This window comes from Salvelinus sp. IW2-2015, unplaced genomic scaffold (assembly GCF_002910315.2).
Source record: "Salvelinus sp. IW2-2015 unplaced genomic scaffold, ASM291031v2 Un_scaffold2634, whole genome shotgun sequence".
Lineage (NCBI taxonomy): Eukaryota > Metazoa > Chordata > Actinopteri > Salmoniformes > Salmonidae > Salvelinus > Salvelinus sp. IW2-2015.
This window is the reverse complement of record NW_019943942.1, coordinates 81,618-105,055: the sequence shown is the minus strand read 5'-3', so window position 1 is coordinate 105,055 and position 23,438 is coordinate 81,618. Positions and strand designations below refer to the sequence as shown.

Below are 23,438 nucleotides of genomic sequence, written 5' to 3'. Positions count from 1 at the left end.
CGTGTCTACAGAGGATGAGACCACCGTCTACACACTTGACTCTTCTGCAGCAGGCATTACGAGTGCATCTTATCAGGGCTGCGGGGGTATGTGAGAGCAAATCAGGCTGCCGATACCAGTTCAGCTCCTGGGAGCCTCACAGAGGCTCCCAGGAGGCCACTCTGAACAACATGCGGTTTGAAGAAGGAGGTCCATTACTGGACATCACAATGATTTCTGGCAAACTAGAAGAAATTTATCTGCCACACTTTGTCTGTATAGATCCAGACTACCCACAATCCTCCTTGAGAGAAGACAATCAGAAGGTTCTACATGTGAAAGACAACAGAGTGCTTGTGGAAGAAGTGGATGAGGTGACGCGGTTCCACGCCAAACTCTTCATCCCTCCTTCTCTGGCAGGGTTTGGTACTGAGACGTGGGTTGCATTGGAGAGTGCACTGTGACCTTCTGATCTTCAGGTCCACCAGAGCACTCCTCACCTTACACACATATCTGATCCGATGGATCCTTCTCTAGCACGGGAGGTGGAGGCACAGGAGAAGTCATATGGATTCTTAAGACTTCCAAAGCCAAAAGCCGGAGAAGTCCCATCGAAGGGGAGTCGCTTCACCCTCAAGACCTCGTGTCAATACCTCGATTACGCCAGAAAAGATCAAGCTGAGAAGCACCAGGCCAAACTACTTGAAGTACATAAAGGATTGCTCGATGGAGTTGATAAGTGAGAAGGGAGAATCTTTATGGAAAGCTGAAATACCGAACAGATGAATACAGAGATGGATTCATCCACAAGAGACATTGAGTTTTGTTGATCAATTCAGACCACAGCTCATTCAAAGAGTCAATAATGTGTCTGCCATAGCAGATGTTCTCTTGACAAAGGGCATGATTGGTGAAGAGATCAATGCAAATATCAGCGCTGCACCGACCTGGCAGGACAAATGAGAGTGATATACGAGCACTGAATTCAGGTGACACAGTTCAAAGCTGCATTCTTGTACTCACTCAAAAAAAGGAACCCTTCTAGTCAGACTTGGATAAAAATACCTTACGCTCAATCTCCATTCTTATAGAGACTCGAGGGTGAGAAAAGAGTGATTGAGTAACTATGAAAGAAGAGATTTTCAGGGTTAGAATCCCGAACAAAAAGACCTAAATGGTTCTCACATATTCTATATATTTTTAATTGAACCTTTATTTAACTATGCAATCAGTTAAGAAACAAATTCTTATTTACAATGACGGCCTCCGGGAACCAGGGGTTAACTCAAATCAAATCAAATCAAATTAATCAATTTTCTCAATTTCTCGCAACAGAAACGGGGTGGCCTTTGCGTGGCTCATCGATTTGATAAATAAGTTACTCACTGCTCGTCAGGAAAGAAGTAACTGTATTTAGTTAACACCAACGGTCTTCTATCGTAGTCAGCTTCGTTTAGCAGAAACTAAGTCACTGTAGCAGACCAGTGTGTGCAGCGGTTTAGCCTAGCGTAACATAGTTAGTAAATTAGCATAATGTTAAGTCTAGCTGTGAGTACGTACGGAAGATGAGTTTACTTAGCGATTCCACAGCTCTAAGTATATGTCGCGAGAGGTGATTAGTGAAAGCGTCAGAGCTTCACGTCTCGCCCTTTTTCAGGGTCTGCCTGCTTACTTCCGTCAGTATTTGTTACATCATTTCCGAGGATTTAGTTTTGGACAGAAGCTGTAGAGATCGGTAAGAAATGCACTTCTGTAACCAAATGTAGTATCATCCATTTCATTTTTTTAAGCAATTAAATGAAGTGTATGGCGGTGCATTGAATCATACACAGTTAACTGCATTCTTTGAGTTTTCTCCAAAGTCAACCTTTAATATGGGACATGGAGGTGGAGAACTAGACACATCTACGATGACAAACCTGTACCGAGTCTGTTAACACTAGTACCTTGTTAAATATATTTGATTACATTTAATTCAATTTTGCACTGTATTACATTTTTCACTTTCATTGTATTGTTGTTAATCATGTATTGGATCAATTAAGATTTACCACAGCATCATTATCTCTTACTGAATGCATTATGATGTAGGGCTATTCTCTATGAATGTAATCCTCTCTCTCGATATGTTTGAACACTGAAGTTATGGCTGAAACACACTGAAACACAACTGGAGGATCGTGTCCATGGCCTTAAGCCACTGCCTGGTTGGGAGGGACACAGAGGAGGAGGAGAGGGGCTCAGGAGAGGAGGAAGAGTCCCCTGTGCTTTGAAGGTTTTACTTCATGATGGTGACATGTGGATCTTACCTTCTCCTTGAGTTGAGGCATGATGATGTTGAGGTGGACCAACACAGACAGGAAGGTACAGACACTGGTCTTGGTCTTCTCTTGATCCTGTTCAGACACAAATCACATCAATTAGACACATTGGCTTTAGATCAATATTGACTATTACAAGTTCTTTAAGCCAATGAAAATAGACACCAGTTTTCATTCAGTGACAATACAATAGATGGCAGTTTTTGTGGCAGCCCCAGAGTCAGAATGTGTTCAGGGTACTGGACTAGGATTAGAACCATCTGCCACTCACCACACTGAAGCAGGTCCAGAGTCGGTCTATGTGTTCAGGATACTGGACTAGGATTAGAACCATCTCCCACTCTATCAGGTACTTGACTGAGGCCTGGTTACTGACGAAACCTGCCTCAAACACACGACCCAGAACGGTACCTACAAACTCCTGGATGAACACAAACACAGGGTTAATAGAGGGTTCATTCAGGTGTGTGTGTGTGTGTGTGTGTGTGTGTGTGTGTGTGTGTGTGTGTGCGTGTGTGTGTGTGTGTGTGTGTGTGTCTCACCCCTCTCAGTTTGGGCAGCAGCATCAGTAGTGTCTGCCACACCCTGTTCTTGACACGATGCTGCAGGGAGTTGCTATAGTAACGCTGTTTTGACTTTGATATGGCCTCATCCTGAAAGAGAAAAAGACTTAGGCCTGTCTTTAAAACTACACATTAACGAATAACTACTGTGTTGGAGCTCAGGGAGATGGACAGTGGTCTTTAATATATTACTGCAGTATGAACTGGATTCATGTGTGTGATGCTATGAACACACACACTGAATGAGTATACATCATGGACTATAAACAAGCCAAATCTCCAGCTGTGTCAGTCTTTCCTTGATTCCTACCGTCCTCTKTYGTCACCTCCTCCTCAAAATGAARTGGAGGATAAGATCTGAGAGGAGGAACCTAGGATGTTCTCCTCTAATGCGTTTTGAGAAGGAGGTAAGGAGAGAGGACGCGAGGAAAGACTAATTGAGGAAGCGCCCTGGTCTTACCTTTTTCAGCAAGCGGAGAAAACCAGTTCTTCCATTCAGTCTCTCAGGCAGCTGATTAGAGGGGCTGGAGGCGCTGAGGAACGCCACGACAACACACACGTTGAACTGGTCATCCCGGTTATCACTGCCAGAGAGAAACAGAAAGCTTACAGATAAATGGATCTCTGCAGAGAAATAGGGACACATTCACTGGTACTATAGTACAAAGAAGGTCCACTATTGTCAGTGATGTGGTCGACTCCATGTTTTTATTAGCCTGAATACACTACAGAGGTCAGGTAATATTTCCAGTCCCACACAGTGAGGGGTCAGGTAATATGTCCGCCACTACAGTGAGGGGTCAGGTAATATGTTCAGTCCCACTACAGTGAGGGTCAGGTTAATATGTTCCAGTCCCACTACATGAGGGGTCAGGTAATATGTTCCAGTCCCACTACAGTGAGGGTCAGGTAATATGTTCCAGTCCCACTACAGTGAGGGGTCAGGTAATATGTTCCAGTCCACTACAGTCAGGGTCAGGTAATATGTTCCAGTTCCACTACAGTGAGAGTCAGGTAATATGTTCCAGTCCCACTACAGTGAGGGCAGTCAGGTATTGTTCCAGTCCACTACAGTGAGGGTCAGGTTATAGGTTCCAGTCCCACACAGTGAGGGTCAGGTATATGTTCCAATCCCACTACAGTGGGGGGTAGGTTATGCTTCAGTCCACTACAGTGAGGGGTTCAGGTATACTGTTCTCAGTCCCATCTACGTTGAGGGGTCAGTGTTAATATGTTCCAGTCCCACTACAGTGAGGGGTCAGGTAATATGCTTCAGGTCCACTACAGTTGAGGGTCAGGTAATATGTCCAGTCCCACTACAGTGAGGGGTCAGGTAATATGTTTCCAGTCCCACTACAGTCAGGGTCAGTTATGGCTTCCAGTCCCACCAACATGAGGGGTCAGGTGCATATGTTCAGATCCCACTACATGTGGGTTAGGTTATGGTTCTAGTTCCACTACAGTGAGGGTTAGGTATATGTTCCAGTCCCCTACAGTGAGGTGTCAGGTGATATGTTCCAATCCACTACAGTGAGGGGTCAGGTGTAGATATGTTTCCAATCCCACTACAGCTGAGGGGTTAGGTTATAGGTTCCAGTCCCACTACATAATAAAATACTAATATATACCATTAACAGACACCTTTATCCAAAGAACTACAGTCATGGGTGCATACATTTTATGTATGGGTGGTCCGGATCAAACCCACTATCCTGCATCGCAAGCCCCATGCTCTACCAAACTGAGCTCCAGAGGACACGACAGTATAGTACAGTAGACTACAGTATAGTAAACTATTGTACAGTAGACTACAGTATGCTACAGTAGAGTAGACTACAGTATAGTACAGTAGACTACAGGCATGGTACATAGAGTACAGGACAGTAGAACGTGTATTAGAGGTTGACCTGATATATGACCGATTATTACAGTAGACGACAGAACAGTAGACAACGACAGAGAGTAGACGAAGAACAGTAGACAACAACAGTAAGTAGACGACAGAACAGTAAACCGACGACAGTAGAGTAGACACAGAACAGTACAGTAGACGACAGAACAGTAGACGACAGAACAGTAGAGTAGACAGAACAGTAGTAGACGACAGAACAGTAGAGTAGAACGACACAGAACAGTAGACGACAGCAACAGTAGAGTAGACGACAGAACAGTAGAGTAGACGACAGAACAGTAAGACAGCACTAGACGACAGAACAGAGTAGACGACAAACAGTAGACTACAGAACAGTAGACGACAGAACAGTAGTAGTAGACGACAGAACAGTACAGTAGAGAGAGAACAGTACAGTAGACGACAGAACAGTAGAGTATAGAACAGACAGAACAGCTAGAGTAGACGACAGTAGATACAGTAGACGACAGAACAGCTAGACGACAGACAGTAAGTAGACGACAGAACAGTTGATAGTGACAGAACAGTAGACACAGAACAGTAGACGACAGAACAGTAGAGTAGACGACTATAACAGTAGAGTAGAGACAAACAGTAGAGTGAGACGACAGAACAGTTAGACGACAGACAACAGTAGCAGTAGTACGACAGCAGAGCAGTAGATGACAGACAGTAGACGTACGTAGCACTACAGTAAGTAGACGACAGAACAGTAGACTACAGAACAGTAGACACAGAACAGTAGAGTGAGACAGACAGACTAACAGTACAGTAAGACATAGAACAGTTAACAGTAGACGACCAAACAGTAGAGTTAGACGAACAGTAGACAGACTAGAGTAACGACTAGAACAGTAGACGGACAGAACAGTCTAGACAGACAGATACACTAGACTCAGAATGCAGATATACAGTAAGTAGACGCACAGTACAGTAGAGCTACAGTACAGACAGTAAGGACTAAAAGTGCACAGAACGACACTAACAAGTATAGTAGACTACAGAACAGTAGACGTAACAGTCACAGATAGTAACGACTAGAACAGTAGAGTAGCACTACAGTAAAGTTACAGTAGAACCAGTACAGTAGACTACAATTAGTAGTACAACTCAGTATACATTAAGATACAATAGACATAATACAGTACAAGCTACATGCACTGCTACGCTATAGTACAGTAGACTACACTATAGCTAAACGTAGCAGTAGACCTACAGTACATGTCAATAGCTCACGTCGTATAGTCACCACTACAGTGATACACAGTACAGACTTACAGCTAATTACAGTAGACTACAGCTACGTAAGTACAGTAGACTAAGTTATAGTACAGTAGACTACGTAATCAGGTAGCGAACAAAATACAGTAGACTACAGTATAGTACAGTAGACTACAGTACAAGTACGTACGAACTACAGTACCGTAGGTAGATCTACAGTATAGTACAGCTCAGCACCTACATAGCTACAGATAGTACTAGACACGTATAGTACAGTAGACTAGTACAGTACAGTAGACTAACAGTATAGAGTAAAGTATAGTACAGTAGACTACAGTATAGTAAGCTACAGTCAGACTACTAGTACTAGAACATACAGTGAACTACATATTAGTTAAGTAGCTACAGTAGCAGAACAGCATAGCTACAGTACAGGTAGAACTACGACGTAAGTAGATACATATAGAAACTACAACGTGACATAGTAAGTCAGCAGACGGTACAGTATATTAGTAGACTACAGTATAGTAAGTTACAGTACTCGTACAGCGACAAAGTAGGTAGACTACAGTACCTATCAGTACTAGAACTCTATATAGCACAGTACAGTAGTTAGACTACAGTATAGTACCAGGTAGACTACATATCTACAGAGTACAGTATAAGTATCGTAGGACTACAGTACCTACAGTCATATGACACCTACAGTCACAGTAGGACTACAGTACAGTACAGTACACTAAGGCAGCTACAGTAGCAGTAGACTACAGTCATAGTACGTTAGACTACAGCTCAGTATTACAGTAGACATACAGCTAACTACAGTATAGTAGACGTAAGACTACAGTAAATAGACACAGCTACAGTACAAGCTACAGACGACAAGACTACAGTCACCAGTAGACTACAGTCATACAGCAACTAGTAGGATAGCATAGCTACGTTAGTACAATAGACTACAAGTCAACAGACTAAGATACGTACAGTAGACTAGTCATACAGTAGACTACATATAGTAGAGACTACAGACGTAGACTACAGTACAGTAGGACTACAGTATAGTACAGCTAGACTACAGTATAGTAGGACTACAGTTATAGTACAATAGACTACAGCTACAGTCCAGTACAGCAGCCGTACTAGCTACAGCTAGACATACAGTACGTAGATACAGTTAGTACTACAGTATAGCTACCAGTACATACAGACTAGTACAGTAGGACTACAGTACAGTCACTATCAGTACAGTAGATCTACAGTACTAGACAAGTAGACTACAGTACAGCTACAATAGACTACATCAGTAAATAGACTACAAGTACAGTAGACTACAGTTAGTACAGTAGACTACAGTACAGCTACATAGACTACAGTACAGTACAATAGAAGCTACAGTACAGTAATATAGACTACAGTACAGTCAGACGTACATTACAGTAATAGTAGACTACAGATACAGTACATAGGATCAGTAATACAGTAGATACAGTACAGTAGAACAGTACTTAGTACAGTAGACTACAGTACAGTAGACTACAGTACAGCTACAGTAGACTACAGTGCAGTTAGACTACAGTACAGACTTACAGTTACACTACAGTACATACAGTAGACTACAGTACATGTAAGTAGAACTACAGTACAGCTAGACTACAGTATAGTACAGTAGACTTACAGTACAGTTACAGTATAGCTACAGTACAGATAGTAGACATACATTCTACAGTACAGTACGACTACAGTACAATTGAACTACAGCTACAGTACAATAGACTACAGTACAGACAGCTAGACTACTAGTATAGTACAGTAGACTACAGTACAGTACAACAGTAGACTATCAGTACAGTATACTACAGTAATAGACTACAGTAAAGACTACAGTACACTACAGATATAGTACAGTTAGCACTACCAGTACAGTTACAGTAGAATACAGCCTATAGTACTAGTACAGCCTAGACTACAGTATAGTACAGTAGATTACAGACTACAGTAGACTACAGTACTAGTACAGTAGACTACAGTATAGCTACATACTAGCACTACATAACTACTAGTATATAGATACAGTAGGACTACAGTATAGTACAGTACACTACAGTACTATAGACATAGACTACAGTAAATACAATAGACTACAGTACATATAGACAGTACAGTACAGTACAATAGACTACAGTACTACAGTAGACTACAGCTAAGTACACATAGACTACAACTAGTACAGTAGACTACAGTATAGTACAGCTAGACTATACAGTGTATAGACTACAGTAGCACGTACTAGACTACAGTACAGTAAGTTAGACTACTATAGTACAGTAAGCAGTACAGATAGACTACAGTACCAGTAGTACTACAGTACAGTAGACTACAGTACAGTAGACTACAGTAGTACTACAGACTACAGTACAGATAGACTGTTACAGCTACAGTACAGTAGACATACAGCTACAGTACAGTAGACGACTTCAGTACAGTAGACTACCAGTATAGTACAGTAGACTACAGTACAGCTAAGACTACAGTACTAAGACTACAGGACAGTACTACAGTACTAGTTAAGTAGACTTACAGTAACAGTAGCAGACTACAGCTATAGTACAGTAGACTAAACAGTACAGCTACATATAGTAACTACAGTACAGTATAGTAGACTACAGTAATTAGACTACTAAGTAGACTACAGTACAATTAGACTACAGCTACAGTACACGTATAGTAGACTACAGTATAGTACAGTAGACTACATAGCACAATAGAACTAAGTACCAGTCAGTACAGTAGACTACATAAGTATAGACAGTAGACTAACAGTACCAGTATATAGAATAGTACAGTACAGCTACAGTTAGACTACAATTATACGCTACAGATATCAGACTACAGTACAGTACAGTATAGACTACAGTATAGATAGTATTAGTACAGTACAGCTAGACTACAGTATAGTACAAGACTACAGTTAACAGTACAATAGATTTATACAGTACAGTACAGTAGACTTACAGTACCAGTAGACCTACTACAGCTCATTACAGTACTACAGATAGTAGACTACTAGCATACAGTAGAACATAGTACAGTACATATAGTACAATAGACTACAGTGACATACACAGCTACATGTCAGACTTACCATAGTACATAGTAGGACTTACAGTATAGTACAGCTAGACTACAGTACATGTACAGATAGACTACTAGCTACAGTAGTAGTAGACTACAGTATAGCTACAGTAGACTACTAAGTACAATAGACTACAGTTACAGCTACTAGTAGACTACATATAGCTACAGTTAGACTACAGTACAGTAGACTACAGTACAGTACAGTAGACTACAGCTATAGTATAGTACAGTAACTACAGTACTTATACCTATAGACTACAGTTACAGCTACAGTAGACTACAGTTATAGTACAATAGACTACAGTACAGTACATATAGACATATTAACTATTGCAGTATAGCCTATACTACAGCTACAGTATAGTAGAACTACAGTACAAGTAGATGAAGTGAGTTCAGCAGCTGACCTGGGACTGCCAGTGTTATAGCAGGCACCCACTCCTCTCCAAGCCTTCTCACATAGACCTGGACCTCCTGGATCAGCCTATGGAGAAGACGATCCATTATCCAGACATGACCCTCAGTCCACAACCACCACTCCAATAACACACTCTCTCACATTTCTCTGTCCCTCGCTCACATCTCACTCTCTCACTCCACACCCACCTTTGGTCGCCTCCTGAACACAGGTCCATACACACACATGCCTCAGCCAGGATGTCAAGGCTGCAGTAGGGCACTGGAGAACATGGCATCTGATTGGCTCTCGCCTTCACTTCCTGGGTCAGAGGGCAGCCAGGTGTGGCAGCAGTGTTGGATTCAGAACGTTGAATACACCGGTCTTGGCCTCTGGAGAGTTCCATCAACTCAACGGCTTCTAGAGATTGAGAGGAGTCAGTAGTGGCGTTAATTACACATCAGTTGTGTCCACATCAACGCTGTGTTTATATCATAATAACCACAACATGTTCTTGCTAAACACTTTGAAACTAATCCAAGCACACATTTTATCCTTCTAGGAATATGCTAGCACCGTGCCTGCCCACAACACGGATTGTCCATACAGACCTGGGTTCAATTAGGATTTATATCTTCTTTAAAATACTTTTTAGCTGCTCTTATTGAGCTAGCCTGCGCAAAATGGAACCAATGCGAATAGTCCGCCCTATCTGCGGCTCACAACAGTCAAATGTATTTGAACGACTTACGAGCCACTTTTTCAGCCCAGTGTTGATACCCCATGCTTCCCTCTAGTTAAACCCATGTTGATACCCCATGCCTCCCTCTAGTTACCTGTTGTAGAGTAACAGTAACCCAGGTGTTGATACCCCATGCCTCCCTCTAGTTACCTGTTGTAGAGTAACAGCTAAACCCAGTTTGATACCCCATGCCTCCCTCTAGTTACCCTCGTTGTAGAGTTAGTAACGAACCCAGGTGTTGATACCCCATGCCCTCCTCAGTTACCTGTGCTAGAGTAACAGTGAGCCCAGGTGTTTGATACCCCATGCCTCCCTCTAGTACCTGTTGCTTAGCAGTAACACATGAACCCAGGTGTTATACCCCATGCCTCCCTCTAGTTACGTGTTGTAGAGTAAACAGTGAGCCAGGTGTTGAATACCCCATGCCTCCCTCTAGTTACCTGCTGTAGAGAAACAGTAGAGCCCAGGTGTTGAACCCATGCTTCCCCTCTAGTTACCTGTTGTAGAGTAGTCAGTGAGCCCAGGTGTTGATTACCCCATGCCTCCCTCTAGTTACCTGTTGTAGAGTAACAGTGAAGCCCAGGTTGATACCCCATTGCCTCCCTCTAGATTACCTTTTTAGAAGAACACTGAACCCAGGTGTGTACCCCATGGCCTCCCTCTAGTACCTGTTGCTAGAATACAGTGAACCAGTGTTGATACCCCATGCCTCCCTCTAGTTACCTGTTGTAGAGTAACAGTGAAGACCCAGGTGTTGATACCCCATGCCTCCCTCTATTACCTGTTGCTAGTAGTACAGTGAGCCCCAGGTTGTTGATACCCCATGCCTCCCTCTAGTACCTGTTGCTAGAAGTAACAGTGAGCCCCAGGTGTTGATACCCCATCCCCCTCTAGTTTACCTGTTGTAGAGTAACAGTGAACCCAGGTGTTGATACCCCATGCCTCCCTTAGTTACCTGTTGTAGCAGCTAGCAGTGAGCCCAGGGTTGATACCCCATGCCTCCCTCTATTACCTGTTGCTAGAGTAACAGTGAACCCAGGTGTGATACCCCATGCCTCCCTCTAGTACCTGTGTAGAGTAGCAGTGAGCCCAGGTGTTGATACCCCATGCCTCCCTCTAGTTACCTGTTGTAGAGTAGCAGTGAGCCCAGGTGCCTGCTGCTCTGTTAACTCCAGCAGGCTGTGGTGAAAGACCATGGTCACAAAGCCCTGCAGGGTGGGCCAGAAGTCATGAGGGTTACTGCTCAGTCCCAGCACCAGCTTCCAGGAGACAGTCACAGCCTCTACACACAGGGCCTCCTCAGACAGCGCCACCTGGTGGGGGGAGGGGGAAATACAGGTTCACTATTTCATATTGCCTTATCAGAAGCCATATAAAGCAGGACATAAATGACTTGGCCACATGACCACTGAAACACTGTTGCAGTCAAAATCAGCTGTTAAACAAAACCAAGGCTTGGATTTCACAGTCTTTACCCATAGACTGCTTACAAGGTAAGGAAATATGTTGTTTTGTAATTTGGGTGAACTATTCCTTTAAACATGGTTATTGGTGTGGACAAGCCTGTAGAGAGCTGGGTGAGAAAAAATGTCTCAGCCAGGTAGTGGACATGACAATATCAGCTGTAGTCAATTCTAAGACTCACCTGTGGCAACATKGAGGCCATGAAGTCCAGTACAGGCAGTACCAGGCCACTGGGTAACAGAGACAGAGCCTCTATAGCAGCCTGGAGGGACCCTGATGCCCTGGGGAGCTCCAGGGGCCCGGGTGGGCCTATTCTCCTCCCGTAGCCCAGGCACGTCCACTGGTCCCGGATGAAATGAGCTGCCATACGGCCCCAGTCCTTGAGGAGAGGACCCTGCTCCGAAACACTGTGACAGATGACACACTCTTAATATTTCAGAGATTTTGGCAAGGCCCTCTGATTACTACTATCTCCCAGACAACACATCTACTAGGGACCTTTGATTACCAAGGCCACCAAAACCCAAATTAGAGCTGTGCAAAATAGCTTTTAGTTCCAGGGAAGGGAGAAAAAAAAACTAAACTTGCCAAATAGCTGTGTTAAGATGTCTTAAMCGACTAGACTGGGTCTAAGAGGTTATTGTAATATGTTCTGTTGTATTTAAATTCATATGTGCACATGAGTTACAGGTCCTGTGTGGCTCAGTTGCTAGAGCATAGCATTTGCAACACCAGGGTTGTGGGTTCTATTCCCACGGGTGACCAGTACGAAAACAATAACAAATATGAAAATGTAAGTCACTCTGGAAAAGAGTGTCTGCTAATTAATAAATAAAAAAAAAGAGGTATGTGGGTGGAGGAGGGTTGGGCTGGGTGGTGTAATATGTATAGGTAACAGGAATGTGGATGTTGTGTTTGTACTTTGCCATTGTTGTTTTTAACATTTCTGTATGTTTTTTTTACATTTCTTAAGGACTCTTGGAAGACAAGCCCTTGGGCTAAAAGAGATCCTAATAAAATCCATGAATTTCTGTTGGACACCAAATAATCTGAAACACAACAGAAACAAGCAGCAAATACATCCAACAAGTTGGTAGAGTCACTAGCTTGATGTAATCATTGTGTGCTAGGAATATGGGACCAAATACTAAACATGACTACTTTAATACACATAAGTTAATTTGACCAATACTTTTGGTCCCATAAAAAGGGGACTATGTACAGAAAGTGGTGTAATTCTAAAGGTTCACCCTATATGGATGAAAATGCCTCAAATGAAAGCTGACAGTCTGAACTTAAACAGTCACAATTTTAGAGCCGTGACTGGCAGAAGAATGAAGGCCTATAGTGTTTTACTAGTGGTTTACTTAAGCAATAAGGCCGGGGGGGTGTGGTATATGGCAATATACACGGTATGGGCTGTTCTTAAGCGTGACCAACACAGAGAGCCTGGACACAGCCCTTTGCCGTGGTATATTGGTCATATACCACAAACCCCCAGGTGCCTTATTGCTATTATAAACTGGTTACCAACGTAATTAGAGCAGGAAAAATACATGTTGTCATACCTGGTATACGATTTGATATACCACGGCTGTCAGCCAATCAGCATTCAGGGCTCGAACCACCCATATACAACAACACATTATCTGATGATACAGTACATCTGCATTTAAACAATACCATGCGTACTATATAGTACACAAAGTGTTCTGTACGACCCGGTTGACGGATCTGCAGTTGGGGTTTCACCAGGCGCTGGTTGAAGTGGACCAGAGAGAGAGGAGGGGCTGGGGGTGGAGCAGGGGGTAGAAGTAGCTAGACAGATGGACCAGTAGCCTCCGGGTCTCTGATTGGAGGTTGAACACTCCCAGCGCTGCAACCTCACAGGTCATGGCCAACGACGCCATGGCAACCGCCCTGGACACCTGACCCGCCACAGAGGGGATCTAAGAGAAACACACAAGTCCCTTACAGTTCTATAGTGAAAACCATGATYAATATCAATATGTCATGACAAAWWACTAGTCTTTTTGAAATCAGAGTCTAACTGCTAAAMAAAATGTRCCATTATTCAAATTGACACATGAATCCAATGATMRATGAACTGACTAGTGAAGGAGAGCAGCCTGAGAGAGAGGAGATCGATCCTGTAATACTGTACCTGGTCAGCTTCTAGGGTCCTCAGGACGTATCTGAGGAGTCTGGGGAAATAGGCCTCCTGTACCTTGGAGTGGTTCCACTCTAACACACTGTACATCAGCACCACCTCCTTCAGCACTGACAGGTAGAGCTCAGCACGCTCTATATCACATAGCTGGAGAGGACAGACAAACAAAACACAGGCGGAGGAGAAAAGCAGGTACATGATCAATGTTGTAGGATGTGAGAGTGAGTGAGTGAGTGAGTGAGTGAGTGAGTGAGTGAGTGAGTGAGTGAGTGAGTGAGTGAGTGACAGTGAATGAGTGACAGTGAATGAGTGAGAGTGTGTGTTCACCTCCTGTAGTTCTCCACTCAGTCTTCGGAGGATGAACTCCTGAATGGGCTCCACCACGCCCAGAACCAGCGTCTCCATGGAGACCGTCACACTGTCCTCTGTATAAGACAGAAGACAAAACACTTTWWWWWWAAACAATGAATGACATCTTATTTTGCATGTTTCCAGTGCTATGAATCAATATGGATKATTACTAAGAATCAATTTGAATCACTGCTATGGATCACTACTTGAGTCAAGTTGAGAAGAGGAGAAGAGTTGAGTCGAGAAGGGTACAGTAGAGTACAGTAGAGCAGAGTAGAGCAGAGTAGAGTACAGTACAGTAGAGCACAGTACAGTAGAGCACAGCAAAGTCCTGCAGAGTACAGTAGTTTACAGCAGAATACAGTAGAGTACAGTAGAATAGAGCAGAGAACAATACAATAGAGTACTGTAGAGTATAGCAGAGTACAGTAGAGTAGAGCACAGTACAGTAGAACACAGTAGTTTACAGCAGAATACAGTAGAGTACAGTAGAGCAGAGAACATTACAGTAGAGTACTGTAGAGTATAGTACAGCAGTAGAGTATAGTACAGCAGAGTACAGTAGAGTACAGTACAGTACAGTAGATACCTTGTTCTTTCTCTACTGCAGCAGGGGTATGTCTGGCTGGTGTGAGCTGCAGTAATCGTAGCAGCAGCTGCAGGCTCTTGTCAGTCTTGCGTAGCGGCAGGTAGACATTAGTGTGGAGCCTGCTCAGTGTGTCCAGTAGGGGGCGTAAAAGCGAGTCCATCCCACCGCTGACACCAGTAGTCTCCTCTCCTCCAGACCTCCTCTGAGTCCTCCCCTCTATGTCAACACACAGTAGGATGGCCTTGGCTAGCAGCTCCGCCTCTCCTGGGTCTGGGACACTGTCTATCTGGTCTGTTGGACGTCACAACAAAGTTCATCAGTACAGTCACCTATTCTATATACTAGAGGTGAGTCCATCTACACACACTCGTATCTGTACCTGTTGATATTCTTGATCGGATAATACTCGTAATTGGAAAAACTGATTCACCTGTTGACAATTAGGATATTAGAGAAGTGTTTTTGAATAACGTACTATCAAACTTGCATTTGTTCTATATATATCACTGGGGGAAGTACTACTGCTTCTAGTTGTACTGACTTTAGCAGAGATGGAGTTTGTTGATAAAAGAACATTACAATTGGTTCTTAATCCCACTCAGTGGCCTGAGAATGATATGATATTTCAGATTCTTGCATTCCCTGAATTGAAATGTGAGTGTAAAATGGAGTCCAAATACCTGCCTCTAGCTGACTACAGTGATGTCATTTTAACAGGATTCAGGGGGATCAGGTAGACAGAGATGAAGCCTGGTGACACTAACGCAGCAAAGATACCCTGGGACAGGTAAGACCCCTATCCTCCTCCTCGATCTTCCTCTTCTTCCTCCTCCTCTCTCAGGATATTCCATGTTCCTCTTCCTCCTCCTCTTTCTCAGGATACTCACTGTTCCTCTCCTTCCATCACTTATTACTTTCATAAACTCACTCTCTCGCTTTCTTTTCTCTCTCTCTGTATTGCAGATCCTGAAGTCAAGATCCCATTGCGTGGACCGCCACAGCCAGAGTCTGGATGACGTTCGCCTCTTCCCCTCTCCCGCCCCCCGGCACGACTCTACCCCTGACTCCTCCCACAGCTACACCTTTGGCCTGCCCTCCGGACTCCCAGAGTAACGCTAAGAGCCCCCCAGGGTGTAACAACGGGGGCTACTACCTCCCCTCCACTGCCCGGCTAAGGGCACCTTCTATGGACACAGGTCCTATGAACTGCCTGTCTCTGGATCTCACTGGGAGACGAACAGCTGTTGGAGTTTATACTGTAGAACAACACAGAGGACCAATGTCCTTCTTCAAGCCTGTTCTCTACCTACATCCCCGTCCATGAAACTGTAGCGATACAGGGGAGTGGCTGCATGCAGCGGGAGTTCTAACTGTAGAACATAACGTTTTTACACAACCGGGCCCAACTGTACTGTGCTGGCCCGGTTACATCAAGGACCATGAGGCCCTCTTCATGCCCTGTGCTCTACTGTATGACTCAGATACAGGGGAGAGACTGCACAGAGATGTTGGAGGACTTTATGGACCTTTTTAAGGGGAGAGAAGAAGTCTGACATCGATTTGGTATTGGTAGGCATTCATGTGAAACGGAAGGAGGCCATCGCCTTCAATAATCATCCCAATACAGACCATACTCTACAATATTTATTGAACATGTTTGATACTTTTTGTTTTAACCTTTTGTAGATACTTTGTACATAATTGTCTTATATTTTCAACTATTTTACTATATTTTTTACTTTGAGGTACTAACACATTGTAACCATATCAATAACTGTAAATTATACACAGCTGTATGTAAATAGGGGTGAACATTGCATTTTCTTCAGTTTTCTTAATTGTTTGTTTGTGTGAATCGTGGCATAGTTTGAACCAGGAAGTATCTCTAGAAGTACTTATGGTCTGTTGTGAAGAGCAAAGGACTTTACTGCACGTTGACATCCCTGTGTAAATTTAAATGTATCATCATTACATTATTAAAAATAACCAACAGCATTTTTAATCTTATGTTTTGCTTTTGTTTCCCTTGTATGTCAGTTTGTCTATAAAAAGAATGCTCTGAAATGAACATCACATATACAAGATTGTGTATTTTGTCGTGATGATATTACAAGTCTGCCATAGCTGCAACAATGTATTGTCCTTTTTTTTTTAAAATATAAAACTCAAAAAAATGAAATGTAAAAAACAGTTCAACATGCTTGCACTGTTTGTAATCTTACATTCACTCCTGTGTATTAAATATATTTCTAAATGTTTTCTTTCTATACTAATAGGTTTTTACTTTCGAAGTAGAGCAGCACATTACTATGAACTATTTCTGTGATTGTCTTCATGCACACTGGAATGATTATAAATAAAGCAATGACGACGAATCTCTCTGTACGTTGCTCAACGCACATATTGGGGTCAAATCAAATGTTATTGGTCACATACACATATTTAAGCAGATGTTATTGCGGTGTGGCGAATGCTTTTTGTTCCCTAGTTCCAACAGTGCAGTATTATCCAACAATTCCAACATACACAAATCAGTTGTCTTTTATATTGGTCCATTACTCTTTTTTGTTACTGTAGTGTGTAAAATGGTGCACTTTGGATTAGATACGATAAGCCTAAATACTGATATCTTTTTTGATACAATACATTCAATGGCAGTGATATTCAAAGTCGGTTGCGACCCCCTAGTGGGGCTGAGGGGAAACGGCAGGGGTGTCGCCAAACAAACATTTAAGAGTATGGATTATTGAATGGGACAATATACGTTTTTGAGAAAGATATTTAGAAAAATTTAATTTGAAATTATTTATTGGTTTCTTTTCATTTTGATAAGAGAAATGTTATGAATTGAAGTTTTTGATGTAAAAATCGAATGTACTGATTTTAAGGTCATGAGTTTGAAATTAATACTGGCATGGGGTGATGTCATTAGGAAATCATTGTGAAAAAATTTTGGTTCCCAGAAATTCTGTCAGAATAAATGGGTTCCCGGCTGAAACGTTTTGAACGCCACTGGTCTATGGAATGATCTTAATACTAATCCAGGGAAATAGTGACATTATTTCTCCAGTTTATTTGCCAGTTTTTTAATGTTTTTGTTGATTTGCTCAAGAACACTCTCCTTCCAATGAAAGGCATAACTATTGTGTGATTGATAGTAGAAACAATACAACGGTGATTTATAGTGGTGTCTATTGGTGCAATCTATTGGGTGTGTTCTATTGGTGTGTGTTGTATTGGTGTGTGTTGTATTGGTGTGTGTTGTATTGGTGTGTGTTGTATTGGTGTGTGTTGTGGTGTGTGTTATTGTGTGTGTTGTTATGGTGTATATTGTTATATACGCTTGATGCTGAAAAGTATCTCCTGATCACTAAAATCTCAACAGATCACATGAGCTTCATATGTGACCCATGCATTTACTGCTGACTCCTGCAATCGCCCTTCCTCTCAACCCCCCAACACAATCAGTCTGATGTTCCTGGCCTCAACCACAACACAATCAGCTCTGCATGTCACCTGCCTCAACACCCAACACAATCAGTCTGATGTCCTGCCTCAACCACCAACACAATCAGTCTGACTGTCCTGCCTCAACCACCCAACCAATCAGTCTGATGTCCTGCCTCAACCACCCAACACAATCAGTCTGACTGTCCTGCCTCAACCACCCAACACAATCAGTCTGTGTCCTGTCCCACCAAACATTGGCCTCACCACCACCAAATCAGTCTGACTGTCTGCCTCAACCACCAACACATCAGTCTGACTGTCCTGCCTCAAACCCACACCACAATCAGTCTGACTGTCCTGCCTCAACCACCCACACACAATCAGTCTGACTGTCCTGCCTCAACCACCCAAACACAATCAGTCTGCCTGTCCTGCTCAACCCCCAACACAATCAGTCTGACTGTCCTGCCTCAACCACCACAACACATCAGTCTGACTGTCCTGCCTCAACCCCACACATCAGTCTGACTGTCTGCCTCACCCCAACACAATCAAGTCGTAGTCCTGATCCCCCCCAACACAATCAAGTCTGACTGTCCTGCCTCAACCCCCCAACCACAATCAGTCTGATGTCCTGCCTCAACACCCCAACACAATCAGTCTGACCTGTCCTGTTCCTCATACAACCCAACACAATCAGTCCTGATGTCCTATCCTCAACCACCCAACACAATCAGTCTGATGTCCTGCCTCAACCCCCAACACAATCAGTCTGACTGTCCTGCCTCAAACCCAACACAACAGTCTGATGTCCTGCCTCAACCACCAACACAAACCAGTCTGATGTCCTCCTCAACCACCCAACACAATCAGTCGATGTCCCCTCAACACCAACACAATCAGTCTGATGTCCTGCCTCAACCACCCAACACAATCAGTCTGATGTCCTGCCCTCAACCACCCAACACAATCACGCCTGATGTCCTGCCTCAACCACCCACACAATCAGTCTGGATGTCCTCCTCAACCACCAACACAATCAGTCTGATGTCCTCCTCACCACCCCAACACAATCAGTCTGATGTCCTGCCTCACCACTGGCCCAACACAAATCAGTCTGATGTCCTCCTCAACCACCCCACACAATCAGTCTGATGTCCTGCCTCACCCACCCAACACAATCAGTCGGATGTCCTACCTCAAACCACCAACACAATCAGTCTGATGTCCCTGCCTCAACCCCCCAACACAATCAGTCTGATGTCCCCTCAACCACCCAAACAATCAGTCCTGATGTCCTGCTCACACACCCAACACAATCAGATCCTGGATGTCCTGCCTCAACACCCAACACAATCAGTCTATGCCTGCTCCCCACCACACAATCATCTGTGTCCTGCCTCACCCCCACACAATCAGTCTGATGTCCTGCCCTCACCTCCACACATCAGTCTGATCGTCCTGCCTCAACACCACCCAACAATCAGTCTGATGTCCTGCCTCAACCCCCCAAGCACAATTCAGTCTGATGGTTCCTGCCACTCAACCACCCAACACAATCAGTCCTCGATGTCTACATAGGCCTCCCACACCAACACATCAGTATCTGCCATGTCCTGCCTACCCCCCAAACAAATCAGTCTAGATGTCCTACACCATCAACACCCACACATCAGTCTGACATGATCCTGCTAACCCCCCAACCAATCATCTGACTTCCTGCCATCCAACCCCCAACACAATCAGTCTGAACTGTCCTGCCTCAACCCCCCCAACACAATCAGTCCTGACTGTCCTGCCTCAACACCCAACACAATCATCTGACTTGTCCTGCCTCAACACCCCAACACAATCAGGTCTGATGTCACTGCCTCAACCACCCCAACACAATCGTCTGACTGTCTGCTCCCCCCCATATGTTCGAATGTCCTGCCTCAAACCCCCAACAATCATTCTTGTGTCGCTACTACCACCCCAACCCATCGATCCCTGATGTCCTGCCTCAACCACCCAACACAATCAGGATCACCGCATCGCATTTCTAGCCTCAACCCCCAACACAACAGTCTGATGTCCTACCTCAACAAACCCACAATCAGTCTGATGTCCGCCTCCAACCACCAACACAACCAGTCTGACTGTCCTGCCCTCAACCACCAACACAATCAGTCCTCATGTCCTGCCTCAACCACACCCACACAATCAGTCTGACGATCCCCTGCTCAACAACCCCAACAACCAACCAGTCTGCCTGTCTGCCTCAACCACCCAACCACAATCAGTCTGACTGTCCTGCCTCAACCCACACAATCAGTCTGTGTCCCTGCCTCAACCACACCAACACACATTCAGATCTGATGTCCTGCCTCAACCCCACACAATCAGTCTGATGTCTGCCTCAACACCCACACTAGTCTGGATAGTCCTGCCTCACACACCCAACACAATACAGATCCTGACTGTCCTCAGCTCACCCCCACACAACACATCAGTCTGATGTCTGCCCTCCAACAACCCCACCACACAATCAGTCTGACTGTCCTGCCTCCCACCCTATGAGGAGAGGGAGGCAGACTACCTACGTATACGGGTGTATCGTGCGTATGAAGGCAGCGCTCGTAGATTAGTGATTGTGGTTGAGCAGGCAGATACACAGATCTGCTCAGATGGGATGCGTTAGGGCACGACATACAGACTGAATTGTGTTTGGGGGGTTGAGGCAGGACACACAGATCAGCGAACTGATTTGTGTTGGGTGGTTGAGGGCAGGACTCCAGACTGATTGTGGTTGGGTGTTGAGCAGGACATCAAGACTGATTGTGTTTGGGGGGTATGAGGCAGGACATCAGACTGATTGTGTTGGGTGGTTTGAGGCAGGACATCAGACTGATTGTGTGTGGGTTTTGGTTTTTTGAGGCAGACCAGTCAGACTGATTTGTGTTGGGGTGGTTGAGGGCATGGGGGACATGCAGCACTGATTGTGTTGGGGTGTTTTGAGGCAGACAGTCCAGACTGATTGTGTTGGGTGGTTGAGGCAGGACAATGAGACTGAATTGTGTTTGGGTGGGGTTTTTGAGGCAGGCGTCAGCATGGTTGTGTCTGGGTGGTTGAGCGCAGGACATCCGACATGATTTGTGTTGGGTGGCTTAGAGTAGGAACAAAACTCTGATATCAGCATGTTTGGGGGGTTGAGGCAGGACATCACACTGATTGCCATAGTTGGCGTGAGTTGAGGCAGGACAATCAGATTGATTCGCTGTTCGGGTGGTTGGACCGCGATAGCGACACATAAGCACTCGATTTGTTGGGCTTGGAGATTGAGGCAGGACCACTCGAACATGATTTGTCTGGGTGTTGAGGCAGGACAGTCAGACTGAATTGTGTTGGGTGGTTTAGAGGCAGGACATCAGACTGATTGTGTTGGGGTGTGAGGCAGGACAAGTCAGACTGATTGTGGTTGGGTGTTTGAGGCAGGACAGTCCGACTGATTGTGTTGAGGGGTTGAGGCAGGCCCAATCAGACTGATTGTGTTGGGTGTTGAGCGCAGGACAGTCAGACTGATTGTGTTGGGGGTATAGAGAGCAGGACAGTCAGACTGATTTGTTGGGGTGTTGAGGTAGGAACATCAGACTGATTGTGTTGGAGGGTTGAGGCAGAAATTGTGTTGGGGTGTTGAGGCAGGACATCAGACTGGATTGTTTGGGCTGGTTGAGGCAGGACATCAGACTGATTGTGTTGGGGGTTTGAGGCAGGACATCGACCCTGATTGTGTGGGTGTTGAGGCACGGAACATCAGACTGATTGTGTTGGGTGTTGAGGCAGGACACAGACTGATGTGTTGGGGTGTTGAGGCAGGACATCAAGACTGATTGTGTTGGGCGTGTTGAGGCAGGACATCAGACTGATTGTGTTGGGGTGTTTGAGGCAGGACTCAGACTGATTGTGTGGGTGGTTGAGGCAGGACATCAGACTGATTGTGTTGGGTGGTTGGGTAGGACCATCAGACTGATTGTGTTGGCTGGTTGAGGCAGGACTCAAGACTGATTGTGGTTGGGTGGGTTGAGGTAGGACATCCGACTGATTGTGGTTGGAGTGGTTGAAGGCAAGGACATCAGACTGATTGTGTTGGGTGGTTTGAGCGTAGGAATCAGACTGAATTGTGGTTGGGTGGTTGGGCAGGACATCAGACTGATTGTGTTGGGTGGTTTGAGGTAGGAACATCATTACTGATTGTGTTGGGTGGTTGAGGTAGGACCATCAGACATGATTGGGTTGGGTGCGGTTGAGGGTAGGACATCAGACTGATTTTGTGTTTGGGGTGGTTGAGGCAAGGACATCGACTGATTGTGTTGGGTGTTGAGGCAGGACATAGATTGGGTATTGTGTTTGGGCTGGTTGGAGGTAGGACATCCGACTGATTGTGTTGGGGTGGTTGAGGTAGACATCAGACTGGTTGGTTGGGGGTTGAGGCAGGACATCAGACTGTGTGTTGGTGTTTGAGGCAGGACAGTCCCCAGACTGATTGTGTTGGTGTTGAGGCATGGACATCAGACTGATTGTGTTGTGGGTGGCTTGAGGTAACGGAACATCAGACTATTGTGTTGGGTGGTTTGAGGCGGACATCAGAACTGATTGTGGTTGGGGTGTGAGGCGGAACAGGTCAGACTGATTGTGTTGGGGGGTTGAGGCAGGACAGTCAACGATTGTGTTGGGGGGTTGAGGCAGGCACAGTCAAGACTGATTCGTGTGGGGGTTGAGGCAGGCACAATCAACTGATGGTGTTTGGGTGGTTGAGGCAGGACAGTCAGACTGATTGTGGTTGGGTGGTTTGAGCAGGACAGTCAGACTGATTGTGTTGGGGTGTTGAGGCAGGAACAGTCAGACTGTTGTGTTGGGTTGGTTGAGGCAGGACAGTCAGACTGATTGTGTTTGGGTGTTGCAGGCAGGACAGTCAAGACTGATGTGTTTGGGTGGTTGAGGCAGGCAGTCCCAGACTTGATTGTGTTGGTGGTTGAGGCAGGACGCAGACTGATTGTGTTGGGGGGGTTTGAAGGCAGGACAGTCAGACTGGATTGGTGTTGGTGGCTTGAGGCAGGGACATCAGACTGATCTTTGTGTTGGGTGGTTTGAGGCAGGACCAGTCA

The 23,438-nt window shown here is 44.8% G+C and overlaps 1 protein-coding gene across 1 annotated transcript in view; it reads right to left on the bottom strand.

The window, feature by feature from the left end:
• Positions 1 to 23,438, bottom strand: part of tarbp1 (TAR (HIV-1) RNA binding protein 1) — a 45,353-nt gene that overhangs the window by 19,156 nt on the left and 2,759 nt on the right. Inside the window, 16 exon segments of the mRNA XM_070440534.1 lie at positions 2,289 to 2,375; positions 2,572 to 2,721; positions 2,843 to 2,953; positions 3,324 to 3,447; positions 5,575 to 5,609; positions 9,567 to 9,615; positions 9,738 to 9,745; positions 9,747 to 9,890; positions 9,892 to 9,937; positions 11,381 to 11,583; positions 11,916 to 12,141; positions 13,437 to 13,540; positions 13,543 to 13,683; positions 13,899 to 14,051; positions 14,232 to 14,329; positions 14,845 to 15,135. Coding sequence (XP_070296635.1) covers positions 2,289 to 2,375; positions 2,572 to 2,721; positions 2,843 to 2,953; positions 3,324 to 3,447; positions 5,575 to 5,609; positions 9,567 to 9,615; positions 9,738 to 9,745; positions 9,747 to 9,890; positions 9,892 to 9,937; positions 11,381 to 11,583; positions 11,916 to 12,141; positions 13,437 to 13,540; positions 13,543 to 13,683; positions 13,899 to 14,051; positions 14,232 to 14,329; positions 14,845 to 15,135 — 1,970 coding nt within the window.